Source organism: Psittacula echo (assembly GCF_963264785.1).
Source record: "Psittacula echo genome assembly, chromosome: 27".
NCBI classification, from domain to species: domain Eukaryota; kingdom Metazoa; phylum Chordata; class Aves; order Psittaciformes; family Psittacidae; genus Psittacula; species Psittacula echo.
The window spans coordinates 1,699,317-1,722,296 of record NC_137762.1 but is presented as its reverse complement, the minus strand read 5'-3'; the positions used below and the strand labels follow the sequence as shown (position 1 = coordinate 1,722,296).

At 63.2% G+C, this 22,980-nt stretch overlaps 3 protein-coding genes across 7 annotated transcripts; 2 read left to right on the top strand and 1 right to left on the bottom strand.

Annotated features, from left to right (window-relative positions):
- Positions 1 to 1,294: 1,294 nt before the first annotated feature.
- On the top strand, positions 1,295 to 8,457 carry RARG (retinoic acid receptor gamma). Of its 2 annotated transcripts, none has more exons than XM_080635438.1 (8): positions 1,295 to 1,551; positions 3,903 to 4,051; positions 4,625 to 4,766; positions 5,140 to 5,300; positions 5,385 to 5,561; positions 6,383 to 6,587; positions 7,346 to 7,504; positions 8,003 to 8,457. In XM_080635438.1, exons 1-8 carry the CDS (start codon positions 1,407 to 1,409, stop codon positions 8,179 to 8,181), a joined length of 1,317 nt encoding a protein of 438 aa, XP_080491564.1. In that variant the 5' UTR covers positions 1,295 to 1,406; the 3' UTR covers positions 8,182 to 8,457. The 2 variants fall into 2 exon arrangements, with proteins under 2 accessions (XP_080491564.1, XP_080491565.1); XM_080635439.1 differs by having other exon boundaries at positions 1,394 to 1,492.
- A 1,347-nt stretch (positions 8,458 to 9,804) lies between these two features.
- LOC308230587 (integrin beta-7-like) lies at positions 9,805 to 16,528 on the top strand. Of its 3 annotated transcripts, XM_080635378.1 has the most exons (11): positions 9,805 to 9,890; positions 9,982 to 10,055; positions 10,618 to 10,789; positions 11,866 to 12,036; positions 12,752 to 12,987; positions 13,588 to 13,746; positions 13,827 to 13,922; positions 14,704 to 14,793; positions 14,875 to 15,015; positions 15,931 to 16,109; positions 16,349 to 16,528. In XM_080635378.1, exons 1-11 carry the CDS (start codon positions 9,824 to 9,826, stop codon positions 16,383 to 16,385), a joined length of 1,422 nt encoding a protein of 473 aa, XP_080491504.1. In that variant the 5' UTR covers positions 9,805 to 9,823; the 3' UTR covers positions 16,386 to 16,528. The 3 variants fall into 3 exon arrangements, with proteins under 3 accessions (XP_080491504.1, XP_080491502.1, XP_080491503.1); XM_080635376.1 differs by having other exon boundaries at positions 15,931 to 16,528; XM_080635377.1 differs by lacking the exon at positions 14,704 to 14,793 and having other exon boundaries at positions 15,931 to 16,528.
- A 324-nt stretch (positions 16,529 to 16,852) lies between these two features.
- Positions 16,853 to 22,642, bottom strand: ZNF740 (zinc finger protein 740). Of its 2 annotated transcripts, none has more exons than XM_080635543.1 (8): positions 22,509 to 22,642; positions 20,979 to 21,404; positions 20,356 to 20,487; positions 19,384 to 19,470; positions 18,647 to 18,718; positions 18,351 to 18,474; positions 18,132 to 18,250; positions 16,853 to 18,053 (listed from the first exon to the last, which is right to left on the bottom strand). In XM_080635543.1, exons 2-8 carry the CDS (start codon positions 20,985 to 20,987, stop codon positions 17,964 to 17,966), a joined length of 633 nt encoding a protein of 210 aa, XP_080491669.1. In that variant the 5' UTR covers positions 20,988 to 21,404; positions 22,509 to 22,642; the 3' UTR covers positions 16,853 to 17,963. The 2 variants fall into 2 exon arrangements, with proteins under 2 accessions (XP_080491669.1, XP_080491668.1); XM_080635542.1 differs by having other exon boundaries at positions 21,145 to 21,404.
- Between the last annotated feature and the right edge of the window lie 338 nt (positions 22,643 to 22,980).

Below are 22,980 nucleotides of genomic sequence, written 5' to 3'. Positions count from 1 at the left end.
GTCCATTCTGTGTCTGTTCCTTGTCTGTTCCATGTCCATCCCATATTTTTTCCATGTCCATTCCGTGTTCATTCTGTGTTTGCTCTATGTTGATTCCATGTCCATCCCATGACCATCCCATATTTGTTCCATGTCCATTCCATGTCTGTTCCAGGTCCACACCATGTCCATCTCGTGCCTGTTCTGCACCCATTCCATGTCCATTCCATGTCTGTTGCACATTCATTCTGTGTCTGTTCCATGTCCGTTCCGTGTCCATCCATGCCTGTTCCATGTCAGTGCCAGCACCATCCTGCGTGTGACACCACGTAATGTCACGTGTGCAAGGCTGTGCAACTCTGTGTAATGCAAGGGCGTGCACCCCCGTGGTGCAATGTCATGCAGTGACATGCAACACCATGCAAGACCATGTAAGACCATTCAATACCAGGTAACACCGTGCAGGGCAGGCCCCTCCCCGTGCAGGGCCCCCCCCCGGGGGTAGGAGGGGCAGGAATGCAGCCGGGCGGGTGTTGCTGGCATGGGCCTCACACGCTGCACACGCCTGCACACGCCTGCGCACGCCTGCGCACATGGGGACACACCGTGGGGTGCGGTAGGGCTGGGCACACGCGTGTGCGATCAAACACATGCAGCTGTGTGTGTATAACACTGTGCATGTGTGACATTGTGTGCAGTGCTGTCCATGTATGACACTGTGCACGTGTGACACTGTGTGTGGTACTGTCCATGTATGACACTGTGCACGTGTGACGCTGTGTGTGGTACTGTCCATGTATGACACTGTGCACGTGTGACGCTGTATGTGGCACTGTTCATGTGTAACACTGTGCATGTGTGACACTGTCTATGTGACATTGTCCATGTGTGATACTATGATTCTGTCCATGTATGACCACTGTGTGACACTATGCATTTATGACACTGTCCACGTATGACACTGTCCATGTGTGACACTATATGTGTGGGACACTATGTGTGTGGGACACTATGTGTGTGTGACAGTGTCCATGTGTGACACTGTCGATACGTGACACTGTGTGTGACACTGTCCATATACAACACTATGCATGTGTGACACTGTCCATGTGTGACACCATGTGTGACATGATGTGTGTGTGACGTGACACTGTGTGTGTGACACGACACTGTTCAGTGCGTGTGACGTGGTGTGACATGGGCCGTGTGTGACAGCGCATGACACGATGTGACACCCTGAGCGTGACACCGCGTGTGCCCGCCAGGCCCCGCCCCTCCCTAGAGCCCCGCCCCTCCACAAGCCCCGCCCCGTGCCGGTCGCTGGGCCGGGGCCGGAGCCGCACCCGCGGGGTCCGGGTTCGGGGCCGGCTCCGTGTCCGCGGCCGCTGCCGTTGATTCCCGGGGCCGGTGGCTCGGTGCCCGCCGCCATGTTCGACTGCCTGGAGGCGCTGGCGGGGCCGCGGCGGCTGCACGACGTGACGAACCGCGGGGCCTGCGCGCTGCGCAAGGCGGGGTACGGGCCGCGCTGCGGGGCCCTGCCGCCCTTTGCCTGGCCGCCGCCCGCCCGCCGCGGTACGGGGGGGTCCGGGGGGGCGCGGAGGCGGCGGGAAGCGATGCGGGGAGGTTTGGGGGTGATGGGGGGGGTCCCACACCCGGGGTCACCCCCGTTTTGGGGGGACCCCCCTCGGTCACTCGCACCCGGACACCGCGTCTTGGGAGACCTCGGTGTGGGGAGGGGGTGGGATCCGGAACCCTATTGGGGGGGGGCAGCCGTGGGGGGGGCGGTTTGGAAGTGGGGGGGGAGCCCATTTAGAGGCACCCCCAATTTGGGTGGCGTGGTTGGACCCCATTTTGGGGCTGCACCCGTGGGGGGGGCAGATGTGGGGCTGAACGCCCCATAGGGGCGGGGGGCCGGGGGGGGGCAGACAACCCCCTCGCAGCCGCTTCCCCCCCCCCAATCTGGGTGGAAACAGTTGGGGGAGGCGGAACCCCCCCAAATGGCCCCCATTGTGGTCCGTTCCCCCCCCCCTACCCCGAGGGAGCGGCCCCCCCCGTCCCGTTCCCCCCCCCACTCCCAGCGCCCCGGCCCGACTGGTTCCAGTGCGGGGCTGCCGCACCCGCCCAGCGTTGCCAATGTGGCATTTAACCCCTGCGGGGCCGCCCCAAAACCGGCCCGGCTCCCCCCAGGGGGGGCCAAGGGGGTGCTGGGGTCCCCCCCTTCATCCGGCCATTGGAGGGGGGGGCACAGCCGTCGGTTGGAGGGGGATTCCCTTTAAACACACACCGCCCCCCCCCCCCCAAATTAGGCACCGGTAGAGCTGGAGGGGAAGCAGTGATTGGAAGCCAAACCTAAGGAGGGTTTGGGGGGGTCCCCATTGCGTTGTGTGCCCCCCCCATGGGTACGTCCCCCCCCCGAGTGGTTTTGGGGCGATGTTGTTGGCTGAGTGCCTCATTTGGGGTCAAACCCCCCCCAAATCCAACCTTGGCTTTGAGGGGAAACTGAGGCACGGGGGGGGGGGGTGTTAACCTACTGCCCCCCCCCTTACCTCCCTTTAACCACCCCCGGCACCTTCTATGGGGCCCCAACAGCACCCTAGGGTTGGGGGGGGGGGGGAACCAAACCCCCCCCAACTTGGGGTTCACCCCATATGGGTCCCAAAGCAAGGGGGGGGCACCCCCACTGTGTCGTTGTGTGCCCCCCCCCCCCCATTGCACAAGAGTCGTACGAGGGGGTGTCACAGGGTGTGGTGCGTGGTTGTGGTTCCATTGCCGGGGGGTGGGGGGGAAGGCAGGAATAAGGGGGGGGGGCTGTTGATTTTGGGGGGTTCCTGGTGTATTTGTGTGTGCACACGCGTGTGCAAGGTGGGGGTGCCCGCCGCGGCGTGTGCTTGGCGTGTGTCATGTATGTGTTTGCGTGTGTGTGCGCCCCCCCCCCCCCCCCCCCGCAGGCGTGTTCTGGAGCGCGCGGGCGGGCGGGGGCCGGAATTTCCTCAATTTCAGCAATTTTGGCTTTTTTTGTTGGGTTTCATAGAAAAACACTGGCGAGAAACCCCGCCCCCCCGTCCCAACCCCCTCCTTCTGCAGGCTGCGGGGCCGGGGGGGCCACGCTGTGTGTGTACCCCCCCCCCCGCCACAGTGGGGACATTGATGTTACCCCCCCCCCCCCCCCCCAAACCATGGGAAGGGATTTGGGGAGCACCAAAACTGGGTTGGGGGAGGTCCCAGGACCCCAAATCCCCAAAACTTAGGGCTTGGGGGGGTCTTGGCCCTCAAATGCCCCCAACTCCAGTTCTGGACCCCGAAAAACTGGGACTGGGGAGTTCCATAGCCCAAACCCCCCCCAAAACAGGGTTTGGAGGGGCCCTGGCCCCTCGAATACCCCAAAACTTGGATTTTGGGGGGTCCCAGCATCCCAGATCCTCTGAAACTTGGTTTTAGTGGGTCCCAGACCCCCAAATTCCTCAAAGCCTGGGTTTGGGGGGGTCCCAGCACATCAAATCCCCCCAAAACCTGCTTCTGGGGGAGGGCTCAGGCCCCAAATGCCCCCAGGTTGGAATTCCAGTTCCCACAAAACCTGGTTTTGGGGGTGTCCCAGCCCCCCACATCCTCTATAACCTGGGTTGGGAGGCCCTTGGGAAGGAATGGGGGGTGAGGGGGGGCTGGACTGCGACCCCCCACTTTGCTCTCGTCCCCCTCTATCCCTCACCCCCCTGTGTCCCCCCCCGGGATGGATGCAGCTCCTTGGGTACCCCCCCATTCCCCCCCCCATGGGTGCCCCCCTCCGTCCCCCCCATCGTGCCTCAGTTTCCCCACCCCTTGGCAGCATCTCCCACTCTCAGGGGGGTTTAGCACCAGTTTGGAGCACCCAGGGGGGGTTTCAGGGTGCTCCTGATCCCCCCCCCCGTGTGTCGTCCCCCCCCCAGCCGTGGAGACCCCAAGCCGCAGTGGGGAGGAGATGGTGCCCAGCTCGCCCTCGCCGCCCCCCCCGCCCCGCGTCTACAAGCCCTGCTTCGTCTGCAGCGACAAGTCCTCGGGGTACCACTATGGGGTCAGCTCCTGCGAGGGCTGCAAGGTGGGGTACAGGGGGGGGAATGGGGATGCTATGGGGGAGTGGGGACCCCCCCAAACACATAGGAGGAGAGGGGAGCACCCAGTGCTGGGGAACCCATCCAGGACCCATGGGGGGAGTGGGGAGCCCCCATGGGGGGAGTGGGGAACAGTCCTGGGTGCTGGGAACCCATGGGGGGAACGGGGAGACCCTGGCACTGGACCCCCCCCCCAGACCCATGGGGGGAGCGGGGATTCCCTGGGACCCATGGTGGGATTGGGGAGCCCTCAGGGTGTTAGGGACCCTATGGGGGCACTGGAGACCCCTTGGAGATACTGGGGAACCCCTGAGTACTGGGAAGACCCCTGGGCATGGGGAGCCTGGTCAGTGGGCACTGGGTAACCCCCTGGGGATGTTGGGGATGCCCCAGGGGGGACCCCCCCCCCGTGATACAGGTGAGCAGCCCACGGACACTGTGGAGCCATCAGTGGGGCTGTTGGGGAGCTGCAACTGAGGATCCCAGTTGGGGGGTGACTTGGGGCTCCCCAAGAGGTGCTTCCAGTCCCCCCTTTCACGCTCCCTTTGCCCCCCGCCCAGGGCTTCTTCCGCCGCAGCATCCAGAAGAACATGGTGTACACGTGCCACCGGGACAAGAACTGCCAGATCAACAAGGTGACCCGCAACCGGTGCCAGTTCTGCCGCCTCCAGAAGTGCTTCGAGGTCGGCATGTCCAAGGAAGGTGCGGCCCAGGGCCTGATGGGGGGGTCCTTGGGGGGGGACACACACCCCAATATGTCCCATGTCCCGTCCCCCCCCAGCCCAAAGCATCAATATCCAGCGTCTCCCCCATGGAGCTGGCCCCTTGCAATGGGGTGGTCCCCAGTTTGGGGGGGTTTGGGGTGCCCCACCTTTGGGGGGGGGTGTGTAGGGTGCCCCCCACCTTGGGGGGGGGGCTTTGGGATCCCTTCCAGCTGCATTGTGCTATATGTGGATATCCTGCTGGCACATCCTGTGCCGGTGCGAAGGGGAGGGGGGGCAGGAAGCACTGCATGGGGAAGGGGTGGGGGGCACCCCCAAACCTCCCCCTTGACCCCCCCCACTTCTCCCCACAGCCGTTCGCAATGACAGGAACAAGAAGAAGAAGGAGATGAAGGAGGAGGCCACGGTTGAGAGCTATGAGCTGAGCCCCGAGCTGGAGGAGCTGGTGCAGAAGGTCAGCAAAGCCCATCAGGAGACCTTCCCCTCGCTGTGCCAGCTGGGCAAGTACACCATGGTGAGCACCAAAGGGAGGGTCCGGGGGGGGGGCACCCCACCAGCAGACCCATAACTACATCCCCATGTGTGTTTCGCCCCCAAGGATGCGAGCGCCGAGCGCCGGGTGCAGCTGGACCCAGGGCTGTGGGACAAGTTCAGTGAGTTGGCCACCAAGTGCATCATCAAGATCGTGGAGTTCGCCAAGCGCCTGCCCGGCTTCACGGCGCTCAGCATGGCCGATCAGATCACCCTGCTCAAGGCAGCGTGCCTGGACATCCTGGTGAGGGGCTGGGGGGGCCTAGAGAGGGGTTTGGGGGGGGGGGGGGGCATGTCCATCGTATCAGCAACACAGTGGGATGCACGCGCCCTCAGCCAGGCGGTGATGGCACTGAGCTGTGTTGATGGACCAGAGGAGAGGGACGGGATCCAGAGGGATCTGGATACACTGAGAAACCACATGGAGCTCAACAGGGCGAAGGGCAAGGTTCTGCCCCTGGGTTGGGGCAGTCCCAGACACAGGTGGGATGGAGAAGTGATTCAGAACAGAGGAGGAGAACTTGGGGCTGTTGGGTGAGGAGCTGCCCATGACCAGTGTTGAGCCCAGAACCCTCCCCCTGTGCTGGGCTGCACCCCCAGAGCAGCAGCTCAGGGAGGGGGTCCTGCCCCTTTGCTGCTCTCTGTGAGACCCCCGCTGCAGCCCTGATCCAGCTCTGGGGCATCAACACAAGAGGGACGTGGAGCTGCTGGAGCGAGGCCAGAGGAGGCCACGGAGATGCTGCGAGGGCTCCTTAAGGGGAGACTTAAGAGCAGCTCCAGTGCCTAAAGGGGCTACAAGAAACCTGGAGAGGGGCTTTGGACAAGGGCCTGTAGGGACAGGCCAAGGGGAATGGCTTTAACCTGCCAGAGGGGAGACTGAGATGAGCTCTTAGGCAGAAGCTCTTCCCTGTGAGGGTGCTGAGGCGCTGGCACAGGGTGCCCAGAGAAGCTGTGGCTGCCCCATCCCTGGCAGTGTTCAAGGCCAGGTTGGACACAGGGGCTTGGAGCCCCCTGCTCCGGTGGAAAGGGTCTCTGGGTGATGTGACTCCATGCCCCCCCCCACAGATGCTGCGGATCTGCACGCGCTACACCCCGGAGCAGGACACGATGACCTTCTCGGATGGGCTGACGCTGAACCGCACGCAGATGCACAACGCCGGGTTCGGGCCCCTCACGGACCTGGTGTTCGCCTTCGCCGGGCAGCTCCTGCCCCTGCAGATGGATGACACCGAGACTGGGCTGCTCAGTGCCATCTGCCTCATCTGCGGAGGTGATGGGGACATGGGGACATCCAGCCCAGGGCTGTGGGGACACGGGGACCTGTGGGCCGGCAGGAAGCAGGGACATGGGGACCTCCAGGTCAGGGGGTAGCAGGAACGTGGGGACACAGGGACATGGGGATCTCTGGATCAGGAGGTAGCAGGGATGTGGGGAAATGGGACCTCTGGATGATGCAGCAGCAAGGACATAGGGACCTCTGGACCAGGAGGAAGTGGGACAAGGTGACACAGGGACCTCCAGGCCAGGACACAGCAGGGACATGGGGACCTCTGGATCAGAAGGTAGTGGGGATGTAGGGACATGGGGACGCGGGATATCCAGACCCAGCTGGACATGGGGGGACGTGGGAACTTCTGAGGAGCACAGGGACATTGGGACCTCAGGGTAGGAGGTAGCAGGGGCATGGGGATGGAGGGACATGGAGACAGGGCACAACTGCCAGGCAGTAGCAGGGACATGGGGACCTTTGGGTTGGGAGATAGCAGGGCCATACTGATGTAGGGACATGAGGTAGAGGGACATGAGGACATGGGAACACCTAGATAATGGGGCAATAGGGACAAGGGGATCTCTGGGTCGGGAGGTGTCAGCTTGATGGGGATGAAGGGACATGGGGACAGGCCACATCTGGCTCAGGCGGTCGCTGGGATGCGGTGACTCGGGGACCCCTGTAGGTGGCAGCAGGGACACGGTGGGGGGGGTGTCTCTGGAGGTGCTGAGCCCGGTGTCGTGTCCCCCCCCCCGCAGACCGGCAGGACCTGGAGGAGCCGGAGCAGGTGGAGCGGCTGCAGGAGCCGCTGCTGGAGGCCCTCAAGGTGTACGCGCGGCGGCGGCGGCCGCGGCAGCCCCACATGTTCCCGAGGATGCTCATGAAGATCACGGACCTGCGCGGCATCAGCACCAAGGGTGCGCGGGGGGGGGGCACGGGGGGGCTTGTGTGTGGGACGGGGAGCTCTATAGGGAGAAGCTCTTTAGGGGGGGAGTGATGCTCACAGGGGCTTGTGCATGGGATGGGGAGCTCTATGGGGAGAAGCTCTTTAGGGGGGAGTGATGCTCACAGGGGCTTGTGCATGGGATGGGGAGCTCTATGGAAGAAGCTCTTTAGGGGGGAGTGATGCTCACAGGGGCTTGTGCATGGGATGGGGAGCTCTATAGGGAGGAAGCTCACCAGGGAGCGTGTAGGGGAAATGGGATGCTCAGGGGGGCTTGTACATGTGGGAGGGGGGGGTACTTGGAGGGGCTTGTGCATGGGGGGTGCTCGAGGGGTGATGCTGGGGCACACAGGGAGGCATTGGGTGGAACTCACATTGAGGGGTGCTAAGAGGGGATCAGGGGGTCTGGAGCTTGCAGGGGGGGTCCCTGCTCATGGGAGGGTCCCTGGTGCTGACGGAGGGGGTCCCGCAGGCGCGGAGCGAGCCATCACGCTGAAGATGGAGATCCCGGGGCCGATGCCCCCCCTGATCCGGGAGATGCTGGAGAACCCTGAGATGTTCCAGGAGGAAGCGGAAGAGGGGGGGCAGCCCCCTCCGGATCCCCCCCCGGCCCAGGACAGCCCCCCTGGGCCCCCCCCTTCCTCCCCATAGGCCCCCCCCCAGCCCACTCCGGTGCGGGGGGGCAATTGTGTGTCCCCCCTCTCCAAGGGTTGGACATGCACAACAGCCTTCCAGGGCCCCCCCCTTTGCTCCGGGGGGGGGAACCCCAACTGTGCCCCCCCCAAATGTGGGGGGGCTCCAGAGACTGATGGAGCCGCGCGGGGGGGACCCCGCGGCACAGCTATTGCCTTAAGCTGGGGGGCCCGGGGGGGCCCCCCCACCCCAACCTCAGCTTCACGCCAAAGCCCCCCCCCCAGCCCCGCTGCCCCCCCCCCCCCACCTTGTATTTGAGAGGGGATTTAAGGGGGGGCAACAATGGACAGAACCCCCCTCCCCACATTAATACCTGACACCCCTGGGGTGCCTCCCCACCCCACTGCACCACCACCCCCCATCGTCACCCCAGGGGGGACCCCAACACTGGGGCCTTTATTTATTGGAGACAGGGTGGACTGGGGGGGGCACCCCCATTTTCCCCCCCTCAGGTGCAGGTGGGACCCCCCAATTCAGGGGGGGCAATTAATTTGCTGGTTATTGTTTTATATGGGGGGGTCGCTTGTGGGTTTTGCTTTTGGGGGGGATGCCCCCAAACCCCCTCCCTGTGCTCTACACTCCTCCCCCCCCAGCACAGAACACTACAGAGACCAAAGATGGGGGGGCACAAAGTGAGCCCCCCCTCAACCCCCCCCCAGTATTGCTGGGGGGGGCCCCAAGCCATAGTCACAGTTACCCCAATGCCATGGGGGGACCCTACTGGGTGCCCCCCCCCTTAGGGCAGCTTTGGGGGGGGTCCCACCCCACACCCCCCCAGGACCAAACTGCCCCCCCAATATCTGTTACCAACGGGGGGTGCTCCCTGCCCCCCCCAATTTGGGGGTGCACAGCCCTTGTGGGGGGTCTGTTACACTACGGGGGGGGGAGAGGTCACTTTGTGCCCCCCCCCCCTTTGCCCCCCCTCCCCGGGGCAGCACTTTTCACCCATTATTTATTCCTTTGCGTTTACACCGGGGGTGCCCCCGGCCCCGGGGGGGGTCCCCCCGCTGCTGCCCACCCCCCCCCTCTCCCCGCCATGTGCCCCCCCCCCCCCATTGTGCGAGCTGCCCCTCCCCCCGCCATGTTTACAGCCCCCACCCCCCCTCCTCGGGGGGGCCCCGGGACTTTTCTATTTTTGCAAAATAAAGAGATGGAAATTTGGGGGGGCCCCGGTGTGGTGGGGGAAGGGGCTCCTGGTTTGGTTGGGGGGGGTCCTGGTGTGATGTGGATGGGTCAGGGGGGGCCCTGGTGTGGTTTGGGTGTCCCCCCCCATGGAAACAGTTGGGGATCCCCCCGTTAGTGATGGAGGGGGCACCCCTCTGGTGATGGAGGCACTTGGGGAGGAGGGGGGGCACCCCCAAGCACGGATAACGGAGGAGGTCAATCTGGGGGCCCCCCTCTTGGGGTACCCCTCAAGGATAACGGGGGGGGGCACTGCGGGGTGATGGACGCTCCCCCCCCGGGACAACCCCCCGGTATCCTGTCCCCCACCCATGGGTGCCCCAATCGCCACCCATGGGTGCCCCTCCCATCCCACTCCCCCCCCCCCGCCGGATGCGGCCCCGCCTTCCCCCCCCCACCGGCTCCCATCACCGTGGCCATGGGGCGCGCGGGGGGGCTCCTGCTGCTGCCGCTGCTGTTGGTGACCCCGGGGAGGGCCGGGGCAGGTGAGGGGCTGGGGGGGGCTCACTGGGATGGGGGGGGGTCCCATGTGCCCCCCCCCCCCCCCCGATTGACCCCCCCCCGCGGTGTCCCCAGAGCGCTGCGAGCTCCTCACGTCCTGCGAGGAGTGCGTCCGGATGCACCCGCGCTGCGCCTGGTGCGAGCAGCCGGTGAGCGGGGCGGGGGGGGGTACCCCCTGGGACCCCATTGACACCCATTGACCCCCCTGGTCCCCCCCCGAACCCCTCTGACCCCCCTATTGAACCCCCTGATCCCTCTGACCCACGACCTGACCCCCCCATCCCCACCCTCCCCCTCCGGGTCCGGCTTTGGGGGTTCCCTGCCCTATTGGGGGTCGCGGTGCCCTTCGGGGGGGGTCACCCGTGTCCGCGCTGGTCGCGGGGTGACTTTGGGGTGCTGCGGGGTCGCCGGGGGGGGGGCCTGTGTGCCCTATGGATGTCCCCGCGAGATACGGGCATCCCGAGGGATCCCCATGGGGTCCCCAGTGTCCTGGGGGGTCCCAATGTCCCTGATCCCCCCCCGTGTGCTGTTTGGTGCCCCCACCTTTACGTGCCCCCCCCCCCCCCGCCCCGGTGGCTGTGGTTTGTCACCAGGAAGCAACCAAACCTCAGTGACAAACAGCAGGGGAGGGTGGGGGCACCCACAGCGGGTGCAGGGAGGGGGGGACATGGGGGGTAACGGGGGTGCTGGTGCTGAACGTGACCCCCGCAGGGGTTTCTGCCCCGCTGCGCCCCCCCGGAGGTGCTGGAAGGCGCCGGGTGCCCCCCCGGGGCCGTGGTGCTGCCCCGCGGCAGCCTCAGGGTGCTGCAGGACCTGGAGCTGCTCCCGGGGGGGGACCATGTCCCGCTGCGCCCACAGCGTGTCCAGATGTGGCTCCTGCCCGGTGAGTGCGGCAAGGGGCTGGGATGGGGCTGGGATGGATGGATGGATGGATGGATGGATGGGTGGATGGATGATGGATGGAGGATGGATGGGTGGATGGATGATGGATGGATGGATGGATGGAGGATGGATGGGTGGATGGATGGAAGGAAGGATGGATGGATGGAGGATGGATGGGTGGATGGATGATGGATGGATGATGGATGGAGGATGGATGGGTGGATGGATGATGGATGATGGATGGATGGAGGATGGATGGGTGGATGGATGATGGATGGATGGAGGATGGATGGGTGGATGGATGATGGATGATGGATGGATGGATGGATGGATGGATGGATGGATGGATGGATGGATGGAAGGAAGGATGGATGGATGGAGGATGGATGGGTGGATGGATGATGGATGGATGATGGATGGAGAATGGATGGGTGGATGGATGATGGATGATGGATGGATGGAGGATGGATGGGTGGATGGATGATGGATGGATGGATGGATGGAGGATGGATGGGTGGATGGATGATGGATGATGGATGGATGGATGGATGGATGGATGGATGGATGGATGATGGATGGATGGATGGATGGATGGATGGATGGATGGAAGGATGGATGGAGGATGGATGGGTGGATGGATGATGGATGGATGGATGGAGGATGGATGGATGGATGGATGGATGGATGGATGGAGGATGGATGGTGAAGATGGTTGGATAGATGATAGAAAAGGAGATGAGGGATGGATGAAGAGATGGTGAAGATGGAGGGATGGTGACTGAGATGGAGCATGGAAAGATGGATGGATGAAGAGGGATAGAGGGTGGGGAAGTGGAGATGTATGGGGGCATGGAGATGAAGATGAGGATGGATGGAGAGATGGTGAGAGCTGGAGAAGGTGGATGGAGGGATGGAGAAGGTGGATGGAGGGATGGAGAAGGTGGATAGACGGACGGATGGAGAAGAGGGTGGCTGAGGGATGGCTCCAGAGCAGCCAATGCTGGTGGGACACAAGGGACACTGGTGTCTGGCCAGAGTGTCCCCTTTTCCCCGTGAACCCGCTTTTCCTCCCCCCAGGAGAGGAGCAGAGCTTCCAGGTCCGGTTCCGCCGCCCTGAGGGACATCCCGTGGACCTCTACTACCTGATGGACCTGTCCTACTCCATGCGGGATGACCTGGAGACCATCCGTATGCTGGGCAGTGACCTGATGGACACCCTGCACAACTTCAGCTCCTCCGTCCGCATCGGTGCGGGGACACCCATGGGGTGGGGGGGGACAACACCCGTGGGGGGGGGACACGACACATCCATGGGTGATGGACGGATGATGACTGGATGATGACTGAAGGGTGGGGATGGATGGATGATGATGATGGGCGATGGATGATGGATGGATGGATGGATGATGGATGATGGATGATGATGGATGGATGGATGGATGGATGGATGGATGGATGGATGGATGGATGGATAGATGGATGGATGGATGGATAAATGGGTAAGTGGATGGATGGATGATGGATCGATGGATGATGGAATGATGATGGATGGATGGACAGATGGATGGATGGACAGATGGATGGATGGAAGGATGGATAGATGGAATGAGGATGGATAGATAGATGGAATGATGATGATGGATGGATGATGGATGGATTGGATGATGATAGATGGATGGATGATGGAATGATTGGATGATGATGGATGGATGGATGATGGATGATGGATGATGGATGGATTGGATGATGATGGATGGATGGATGATGGATGATGGATGGATTGGATGATGATGGATGGATGGATGATGGCTGATAGCTGATGGATAATGGATGGATTGGATGATGATGGATGGATGGATGATGGATGATGGATGGATGATGGCTGATAGCTGATGGTTGATGGGAGATGAATGCTGATGGGACTCCTGTGGTGTTCCGGGGCTGAGCCGTGTCCCTGTTCCAGGCCTGGGCTCCTTCGTGGAGAAGCCGGTGCTGCCGTTCAGCAGCGTGGGGCCGCGGCCCTGGCCCTGCCCGCGCAGGAGGGAACCGTGTGAGCCCGCGGCCGCGTTCCGGCACGAGCTGGCGCTGAGCGGCCGCGCCGGGGCCTTCGCCGAGCGCGTGGCGGGGCTGCGCAGCGCCGCGAACCTGGATGCGCCCGAGAGCGGCTTCGACGCCGTGCTGCAGGCGGCCGTGTGCGGGGTGAGGGACAGGGACAGGATGCGGGCAAGCATGGACCCCACAAAGAGCCTCTTTCACCTCATGTCCCTATGTCCCCCCATACCCCTTGTGCCCCCCATGCCCCTCATGTCCCCTCATGTCCCCCATACCCATCATACCCTTTGTGCTCTCCATGCCCCTCATGTCCCCCCATACCCATCATGCGCCTTGAGGTCTCCATGCCCCTCATGTCTCCTCATGTCCCCCATACCCCTCATGCGCTTTGTGCCCTCCATGCCCCTCATGTCCTCCCATACCCATCATACCCCTTGTGCCCCCCATGCCCCTCATGTCCCCTCATGTCCCCCATACCCCTCATGCGCCTTGTGCCCTCCATGCCCCCATTTCCCCCCATACCCATCATACCCCTTGTGCCCCCCGTGCCCCTCATGTCCCCTCATGTCCTCCATACCCCTCATGCGCCTTGTGCCCCCCCTGCCCCTCATGCCCCTTGAGCTCCTTGTGCCCCTGGTGCACCTCGTCCCCCACCATGTCCCCCATGCCCCCTATGCCCCCTGTGCTCCCTATGCCCTTTATGTCCCCATACCCCCCATTGTCCCTTCCTATCCCCCTGTCCCCCAGGACCGCCTGGGCTGGGGCTCGGCCACGCGGGTGCTGCTCTTCTGCTCCGACGACGCCTGGCACTCAGCAGGGGACGGGAAGCTCGGGGGCATCACCCGCCCCAGTGACACCCGCTGCCACCTCGACGCCAGCGGCCGCTACACGGCTCAGCACCGCCATGTGCGGGCAGGATGGGGAGGGTCATGGGGGGCCAACCCAGCACCAGCGCCCCCGTTCACACACAGACACCCCCCCCCCAGGACTACCCCTCCGTGGGGCTGCTGGCTCAGGTGCTGGAGGCCGCCGACATCCAGCTCATCTTCGCTGTCACCCGGCCCGTGGTGCCGCTCTATGAGGTTGGAAGGGGGAAAGGGAGGGTTTGGGGGAGACATGGGGGGGGATTCGGGGTGTTTTGGGGTGTCCATGGGGCTGGTTTGGGTGTTGGTGGTCCCTGGGTTATTGGGGGTGCCTGGGGCTGTTATTGGGCTCTTCTGGGGTATCCATGGGGATGCTTTGGGGGTTGCAGTGTGATTCAGGGTGTTCTGGGTGCCCCGGGGCTGTTTTGGGTGTCTCTGAGTGTTTTGGGGTACCGGGAGCTGTGTTTGGGGTTCCCGGGGCTGTGTTTGGGTGTCTCTGGGTGTTTTGGGGTGCTCAGGGCTGTTATTGGGCTCTTCTGGGGTATCCATGGGGATGCTGTAGGGGTCCCAGTGTGATTCAGGGGGTTTTGGGTGTCTCTGGCTGTTTTGGGTACCCCTGGGGCTGGTTTTGGGTGCTCCGTGGCTGTTTCTGGGGTGTCCCAAGAGTGTTTTGGGTGCCCCGGGGGTGTTTTGGGTGCCCCTGATGCTGTTTTTGGGTGCCCCGAGGCTGTTTTTTGGGTGTTTCTGGATGTTTTGAGTGCCCCTGAAGCTGTTTTTGGGTGCCCCGGAGCTGTTTTTGGGTGTCTCTGGGTGTTTTGGGTACCCCCGAGGCTGTTTTGGGGTGTTTCTGGGTTTTTGGGTACCCCTGGGGCTGTTTTTGGGTGCCCCGGGGCTGTTTTTGGGTGTTTCGGGGTACTCGGGGCTGTGTTTGGGGTACCGGGGGGGGGGGGGGGGATGCTGGGTCCCGTTGTGCGTGAGCGGGTCCGAGCCGTGCCCGCAGGAGCTCAGCCGGGAGCTGCCCCGGGCCGTGGTGCGGGAGCTCCGCGGTGACTCCAGCAACGTCCTGCGGCTGCTGGCGGATGCCTACGAGGTGAGGGGGGGCCGGGGGCACCCTGGGGGGCGTTGGGGGGTGCTGACACCCCCGGCTGCCTCTCCTCCCCCCCCCCACCAGGCCCTCGCGTCCACCGTGGAGCTCAAGCACTCGCCGCTGCCCCCCAACATCAGCCTCAGCTTCGAGTCCCACTGCGGGGGTGGCCCCGGATCCCCCCGGCCCCACGGCGGCCTCTGCACCGGCGTCCGCGTCAACCAGGAGGTGGGACATGGGGGGATGTATTGGGATATATGGGATATGGGGACATGGGGGGATGTATTGGGATATGGGGACATGGGGGAGATGTATTGGGATATATGGGATATGGGGACATGGGGGATGTATTGGGATATATGGGATATGGGGGGATGTATTGGGATATGGGGACATGGGGGAGATGTATTGGGATATATGGGATATGGGGACATGGGGGGATGTATTGGGATATGGGGGAATGGGTGGGATGTATTGGGATATGGGATATGGGGACATGGGGGGATGTATTGGGATATATGGGATATGGGGGGATGTATTGGGATATGGGGACATGGGGGAGATGTATTGGGATATATGGGATATGGGGACATGGGGGGATGTATTGGGATATGGGGACATGGGGGAGATGTATTGGGATATATGGGATATGGGGACATGGGGGATGTATTGGGATATATGGGATATGGGGGGATGTATTGGGATATGGGGACATGGGGGAGATGTATTGGGATATATGGGATATGGGGACATGGGGGGATGTATTGGGATATGGGGGAATGGGTGGGATGTATTGGGATATGGGATATGGGGACATGGGGGGATGTATTGGGATATGGGGGCATGGGTGGGATGTATTGGGATATGGGATATGGGGGGACATGGGGTATGAGACATAGGAACTGGGAACATGGGGATGTGAGGATATGGGACATGGGGATATGGAGGCCTGGGGGACACGGGGATATGGGACACGGGGACATCAGGATGGGGGGGGATATGGGGAAGGACTGGAGGATGTGGGGACATTGGGACAGGTATGGGGGATCATGTGTCCGTATGTCCCCATATCCACATGTTCCATATCCCATATCGCGATATCCCATGTCATGTCGTGTCGTGTCGTGTCCCCCCCGCCCCCAGGTGATGTTCACGGTCCGGGCCCGCGCCGCCTCGTGCCCGCTCCCGCGCAGCCGCGTGACGCTGCGCGTGCCGGGCCTCCAGGGGGCGCTGCAGCTGGAGCTGGGCGCGCGCTGCCCGTGCCGCGGCGCCCCCCAGCGGGCGCGAAACCCCCCGCGCCACGGCGGGAGCCCGGAGTGCCGGTACCGGGGGGGGGGGGTGTCTATGGGGCTGACCATGGAGTGTGGGACCCACTCCCTGGGAGGGGGCTGGCACCCATGGGACCCTATAGGGGAGTTATGGGGGGGGTCTTGCCCCCATGGGCCCCTATGGATGATGGAGGGGGGGTTCCATAGCCCTTCTCTGGGGCGGGAATAGCGTCGGGAATGCCATCGGGAATACCCTCTGTGACACCCCCCCCGCCCCGGTGCCCTCCCTACAGGAGCCCCCAAAGTGACACCAGCAACCGGCCGGAGTGAGGAGACAGCGGGGGGACCCCCCCATCCCTGGACACCCCCACTATCAGGGACCACAACCACAGGGACCCCCCCCCCCTTCTTGTGCTGAAGCCCCTCAATAAACCACACCCCCCCCCGTCCCCCCCATGTCCTCATCACCTCCTTCATGGGGGGTACGGGCCTGGGGGGGGGGGGGGAATGGGGCACCCATGGTCACCTATGGGATGGGGGGGGTCCATGGGCCCCTATGGGTTCATGGGAGAGGGTCCATAGACCTCTATAGATGGTGCTGGGGAGTCCATGGGGGATGTCCATAAGCACCCATGGGTGGGAGTGAGGGTGCCCCCCCCCCCCCCCCCAATGAACCAATGGAGCCGAGAATTAGAAAAAAGAGAAAAAAACCCGACGAGTTTTTATTTAAATAAACCCTAAAGGCCGGGGGGGGGGGGGAGGGGCAGGACACGGGGACCGAGGGGGGGGGGGGGCACTGAGGGGGTGGGGGGAAACACGAGGGGGGACACACGAGCTGGGGACAGTGTAATAAAAACTACAGCCCCCCCCCCCAATAACAAAACAAGTGTAAGAAACCCCAAAACCCAACAAAACCACCCCAAAATCAAACCCCGGGGGGGGGGGGGTGGTGGCAGGGGGGCCGGTGCCCCCCCCCCACGTGTGTGTGGGGGTCCTCAGCATCATCGCCCCCCCCCCCCCTTTCCTACTCAGAGGCAAGATCTGACCCCCACAACCCCCATCCTGGCCCCCCCAAACTGATGCAGGAGGGTCCCAAAATGGGGGGGCCCCGTGGGAGGGGCTCCTATGTGGCATCACTGGTGCTCCCCCAGCTGACAGGGCCACGTCCAGGGCCACTGTGCTTTGGGTGGGGGGCACGGGAGGTGGGGGACCCCCAAAATGGGGCTGGGAGGTGAAGGGGGGGGCACTTCATGGCCTTTTCTTGCCCCCCCAACAAGGCTCTTGGGGGTCCCCCCCCCAGCATGGGGGAGGCTGCAAATGGCCTCCTTTGAGGCCCCCCCAGCTCTAGCGACGAGCGAAGGCACCAGCCCCAAACCGTGTGAAAGGAGAAAACCCCCAAAACACCCCAAAAGCGCCCCAAAACATGAGATGAAGGCGCCGGGGGGGGGGGCAAAGCTCATAGGGGGACCCCCCCCCCTTTCCAATGACAAGAATTCCTCTTGCTGCTCCCAAAGCTATCCAAAGTGGAGGCGCTGGGATCAGCTCCTGCTCCAACCTGAGCCAGGGAAGCCCTTGGCAGGGGGGGGGACACCCCCATTCTGCTGCTTTGGGGCTTCCGAGTCTTTCCTGAGAGGGGGGGGCTGATAAAAAGGGGGTGTAGGGAGAGGGAGGGAGGTCTGCAGGCGGCATCCTGTGCTCTTCCCATTGGGAATGGGCTTTTCCAGCTCCTTTTCCAAATGCTGTTGGCTCCAAGAGTCCGGGCGAGCGTCCAGGGATGAAACGCAGGAGAGATGGAGGCAGAGGATGAGGATGATGAAGAAGGAGGGGGAGGAAGGAAAACCAACCACCCCTGGAGCTGCCGTCGGCATTCCCGTTCGGCATTCCCGGTTGGCATTCCTGGTTGGCCTCTTAAAGCAGGAGCTGCGCGTCGGGGCTCTTGGTTTGGCAGCCTTGGCACATGCGCTTGTGCCGCAGCAGCCGGTCTGTCCTGGAGAAGCTCTGGAAAGGGGTTGGAATTCCATAAGGGAATGCTTCTGAGTGCTGGGGCAGCCCATCCCAGCCAGAGCAGCGGGATACCTGCATGCAGCGCTCGCACTGGTACGGCTTCTCCCCGCTGTGCACACGCTTGTGCCGCTCCAAGTGGTACTTCTGGATGAAGCGCATGTCGCACACGTCGCACTCAAAGGGCTTCTCCCCTGCAATCACCCCACAAAAGGGGGGGGGGAACACCCACAAATTAGGGGTGTAACTCCCCCCCTCCTTGCACTATTGGGGTGCGTGGGGGTCCTCAAGTACCGGTGTGGATGAGGATGTGCCTCTTGAGGTGGTAGCTGCTGCGGAAGGCGCCCAGGCAGTGCTCACAGATGAAGTTCTTCGGGCTCTGGGCCTGGAAGGGACCGTTCTGCTCCATGACCAGCACCTACGGGCAGAGCCCCCCCCCCCCAAGCTCATGTCAGCACACAAGGGGGGGGGGCAACCGCTGCCCCCCCCAACCCAGAACCGCCCCCCCCGGCCGTCCTGCGCCTGCCGGAGCTCGGGAATCCTTCCTCCTCCTCCTGCTCCTGCTGCTCTCGTGCTGCGCGGCCGCAAACCTGGCTGCCGAGGCGCGGTCCTCTCCGCGGCGCGCTGCCGGGTCCCTCGGCGCCGGACACACGCTTGCGGCGCTGCGGGGCACCCACAGTTACCCCCTGCGGGCCTCAAATTGACCCCCCCCCCCCCCCGGGCACAGGGATATCCCAAAGTGACCCCCCCTCCTTGGGCAAAGTGAACCCCCGCACACAGGGACAGCCCAAAGTGACACCCTGGAACCCAAAGTGATGCCACAGAGGCCAAACCCCAACGGGACAGCCCTGGGCATAAGGATACCCCTGAAGTGACACCCCCTGGGCACAGGGACAGCCCAAAGTGACCCCCTGGACCCCAAAGTGATGCTGCAGAGGCCAAACCCCAAAGTGACCCCCCTGGGCACAAGGATACCCACAAAATGACCCCCCCCAGGCACAGAGACACCCCAAAATGACACCCCCCAGGGACAGTGAACCCCTGCACGCAGGGACAGCCCAAAGTGACCCCCTGGACCCCCAAGTGATGCTGCAGAGGCCAAACCCCAAAGTGACCCCCCTGGGCGTAAGGATATCCCCAAAATGACACCCCCAGGCAAAGGGACACTCCACAGATCCAAAGTGACAGCGCAAGGGCACAAAGTGACACCCCCAGACCCCAAAGTGACACCCCCAGAGCCCATGGTGACTCCCCACAGCCCAAAGTGACACCCCAGGGACCAAAGTGGGACGGGACCCCAAAGTGCCCCCCCCAAGCCCCGACCTGCCTTTTTACTGGACTTCTTGATGTGCGTGGCCTCGGGTGCGTCCTCGTCCTTCCGACTGCGTGGCTTGTCCGGATCCTGCCGCAGCGCCTGGAATGGGAATGGCACCGGATGGGGGGGGAATAAGCGGGACATCGCATTAAACAGGGGGGAAAATCAACTCAGAAGAGGAAAAAGGGAGTGGAAAGGGGGAAACTGAATTAAGGGAGGGAAAACAGTGAATTAAGGGAGGAAAAAGGTGAATGAAAGGGGAAAAAGGTGAATGAAAGGGGAAAAAGTGAATGAAAAGGGGAAAAAGTGAATGAAAAGGGGAAAAAGTGAATGAAAAGGGAGAAAAGCGAATGAAAAGGGAGAAAAGTGAATGAAAAGGGAGAAAAGCGAATGAAAAGGGAGAAAAGCGAATGAAAAGGGAGAAAAGTGAATGAAAGGGAGGAAAGCGGAATGAAAGGGGGGAAAAGTGAATGAGAAGGGGGAAAAGTGAATGAAAAGGGGGAAAAGGGGAATGAAAGGGGGGAAAAGGGGAATGAAAGGGGGGAAAAGGGGAATGAAAGGGGGGAAAAGGGGAATGAAAGGGGGGAAAAGTGAATGAAAAGGGGGAAAACGGGAACGAAAGGGGGGAAAGGAGAAGGAAAAGGAGGACAAGTGAATGAAAAGGGGGAAAAGGGGAATGAAAAGGGGGAAAAGGGGAATGAAAGGGGGGAAAAGGGGAATGAAAGGGGGGAAAAGGGGAGTGAAAGGGGGAAAAAGGGGAGTGAAAGGGGGGAAAAGGGGAATGAAAGGGGGGAAAAGGGGAATGAAAGGGGGGAAAAGGGGAATGAAAGGGGGGAAAAGGGGAATGAAAGGGGGGAAAAGGCAGGTTCGGTGAGGAAGAAAGTGGGTTGAGAGAGAAAGAAAGTGGCTTGAGGGGGGAAGAAGGGAGGTTAAGGGAGGAAGAAGGCAGGTCAGAGGCTGAAGGCAGCTGGGGGGTGTCCATACCAGCACGTCGGGGCTCCCCCCCCGCTCCCTGCTCTCCCCTTGCTTGGAGCTGGGCTTCGGCATCATCTTCTTGCTGGCCACGGTGGGCACGAGGCACACTCCGGACAGGCCCTCACAGGCCAGGAGGCTCGCCTGGAGAGGGGGAGAGAGCAGCTCTGCTGCAGACCCCCCCAAAACCCCCCCAGCACCCCCAAACCCCCCACCCCAAAGGTCCCAGCACCACAAACCAAACCCTTTGCCGGGGGGCCGCACACGACCGGGCGCTGAAATGGGAAGGGGGGGGGATAAGGGGGGGAAGAGGGAGGCTCGGGGCCCCCCCCTGCCCCCCCCACCCCACACCCCCCTTGGCGGGGAGCTAACGGCTACCGGGAGAGCTCCGACGATCCCTGGAACAACGGGAGAGCGCCGCCGGCTCCGGGAATAGAACCCGGGGTGGGGGGGCGCGGGTGAGTGATGGGTGATGATGATGATGATGGCGCGGGGCTGTGGGACAGGGGGGATTGGGGGGGGGGGGGGGGGAACCCCCCATGGCCATACCTCCTTGGGAGCTTGGTGTGGGGGGAACGGATTGGGAAGGGGGTGGGTGGGTTTTGGGAGGGGGTTGTAGATTTGGGGCTCATTACCTGAGCCATCTTGGGGCTGTGTGTCTGTCTGTCTGTCTGTCCTCGACAGAGGGACTGTGACAATTCTTTAGCCTTACGGTGGCCCCGGGAAGGACCTTTTTAACCCTCCGAGGGGTGGCCTCAGTTAAGGTGTTTTAGGGATGTTTGTGCCGGGCTCATCCAGTACCCGCCACTGCGCCGACATCTCGGCCCCGGTGCCGCCGGCGCGGTGACGAGCGTCTTCCTCGGCCCCCCCCAGCAGCAATCACGTACGGGGCGGGGGGGGGGGGGGGTAGGGTGGGGGGGCAGCAGCTTCCTACTAGACAGGAGGGGACATCGGGGGTGTTGTCACCCCCACAGCCCTCAAGGGCATCACCCCACACACACGCAAGGCCGGGGTGGGAGCTGGGTCCCGGCGCTGCTGCTGACACCAGTGCGGGTCTTCGCCTGCGGGGAGGGAGGAAACGGGGTTAGGGGGGCATTGGGGGGGGGGTATGGGGAGTTATAGGGAGGTTATGGGGGGGGTTAGAGTACAGGTTATAAGGGAGCTCTGGAGGGGTTAAGGAAGGTATTTGGGAGGCTATGGGGGGGTTGGGAAGGGTTTAGAGGGCTATGAAGTGTGTAGGGAGGGGGTTTGGGAGGCTATGGGGGGCTGGGGGAGTTCTGAGTTATTAAAAGGGGGGATTGGGGGGTTATAGAGTGGTGGCTTGGGGGGCTATAATAGGGTTGTGGGGGTTATGGGGGACTGTGTAGGGGTTAGAGGGAGGCTCCAGGGGCTACATCAGCTATGGAAGGTTACAGGGGGGTTATGGGTGGGTTAGGGAGGGCTTTGATGGGTTATGGGTGGCTATGGGGGGATTAAGGAGAGGGTTGTGGGGGGTTATGGGGGTTTGGGGCATTAGGGGAGGTTATAGGGGCAGTACGGGGGGGGTTGAAGGGGCTTTGGGGGTTATAAGGGGGATTGTGAGGGATTAGGAGGAGTTTGGGGGGTTATGGGGAGGTATAGGAGGGTTTGGGGAGGTTATAGGGGGGACCCCCCCCGTTTAAATGGTGCAGTCTGTGGGGGTGCTGAGCATCAAGTGGGTGCCCCACAGGGAGAGTCTGGGTGGTGGGAAAGAGAAGGGGGAGGGGAAATGGGGAGGGCCTGGGGGTGTGAAACAGGGGTGGGGGGGGCGCCGTGTGGGGGTGACACTGAGGGGGTGTGAGGGGACCGGAGCTGGGGGGTCCCAAGATGGGGTGGGGGTGACCCTAAGGGAGTGTGTGTGGGGGGGTCCAACAGAGTGAGGGGGTCCCGGGGGGAGGAAGGTGACGTGGGGGGGAGGGGAAGGGTCAATATGGGGGGGAGGGAGAGCAAGAATCACATGTGGGGAAAGGGGGGTCACAGCGGGGGCAAAGGTGACACCCTCCCCCCACATCCCCCCCCTCTTTCTCCCCCGCCCCCTCCCGTCCCGGTGCAGCCGGTGGGGGCGGGGCCGAGGCGGCGGCGGCGCGCGCGGGAGGGCCCCGCAACCCCCACATAGGCCGCGGGGCGGGGGGGGGCTCGGTCCGTACCTGCCGCGGCCTCTCCTGCCCCGCTCCTCCCCGCTCCGGCCCCGCTCCGGCTCCGCTCCGCCGCCGCGACGGGTCCAGAACCGGCCCCGCCGCCGCCCCCCCCCCCGTCCTCGGCCGCCGCCGCCGACCCGGAACTGGAAACGACACCCCCCCTCCTTCCACCCGCCATTCACAGCGCTTCCGGCGCGACGTACGCATGCGCGAAGTCGCGCCATGGTGCCGCTCTCTGCGGCGCCATCTTGGCGCCGGGCGGTTGCCGTAGTGACGGAGTGGCAGCGCGGCCTGGTCCGGTTCGGTCGCTGGGCAGAGCCTGGGGCTGCAGCACGAAGCGGGGCCGGGCGGTGGCGCTGGGGCCGCGGCTGGACCCTGCCGCCCGCCCCGTCACTCCTGGGCTGCCTCATGCACGTTATTGCCCCCGGGGTGAGGTGCCCCGCCGCTATTGGCCCCCCCCCGAAGTAGGCCCCGCCTGCCT

Bases quoted from the DNA above. Each gene is read 5' to 3' on its own strand.
- RARG (XM_080635438.1), top strand. From the start codon at position 1,407: ATGTTCGACTGCCTGGAGGCGCTGGCGGGGCCGCGGCGGCTGCACGAC. The intron at 4,052-4,624 runs GTGGGGTACAGG...CCCCCCGCCCAG, and splicing joins GCTCCTGCGAGGGCTGCAAG to GGCTTCTTCCGCCGCAGCAT. The intron at 7,505-8,002 runs GTGCGCGGGGGG...GGGGTCCCGCAG, and splicing joins GCGCGGCATCAGCACCAAGG to GCGCGGAGCGAGCCATCACG.
- LOC308230587 (XM_080635376.1), top strand. From the start codon at position 9,824: ATGGGGCGCGCGGGGGGGCTCCTGCTGCTGCCGCTGCTGTTGGTGACC. The intron at 12,988-13,587 runs GTGAGGGACAGG...CCTGTCCCCCAG, and splicing joins TGCAGGCGGCCGTGTGCGGG to GACCGCCTGGGCTGGGGCTC. The intron at 15,016-15,930 runs GTGGGACATGGG...CCCCGCCCCCAG, and splicing joins GCGTCCGCGTCAACCAGGAG to GTGATGTTCACGGTCCGGGC.
- ZNF740 (XM_080635542.1), bottom strand. The intron at 19,471-20,355 runs GTATGGACACCC...TTCCCATTCCAG, and splicing joins GGGGGAGCCCCGACGTGCTG to GCGCTGCGGCAGGATCCGGA. The intron at 18,475-18,646 runs GTTTGCGGCCGC...CTCTGCCCGTAG, and splicing joins GACCGCGCCTCGGCAGCCAG to GTGCTGGTCATGGAGCAGAA.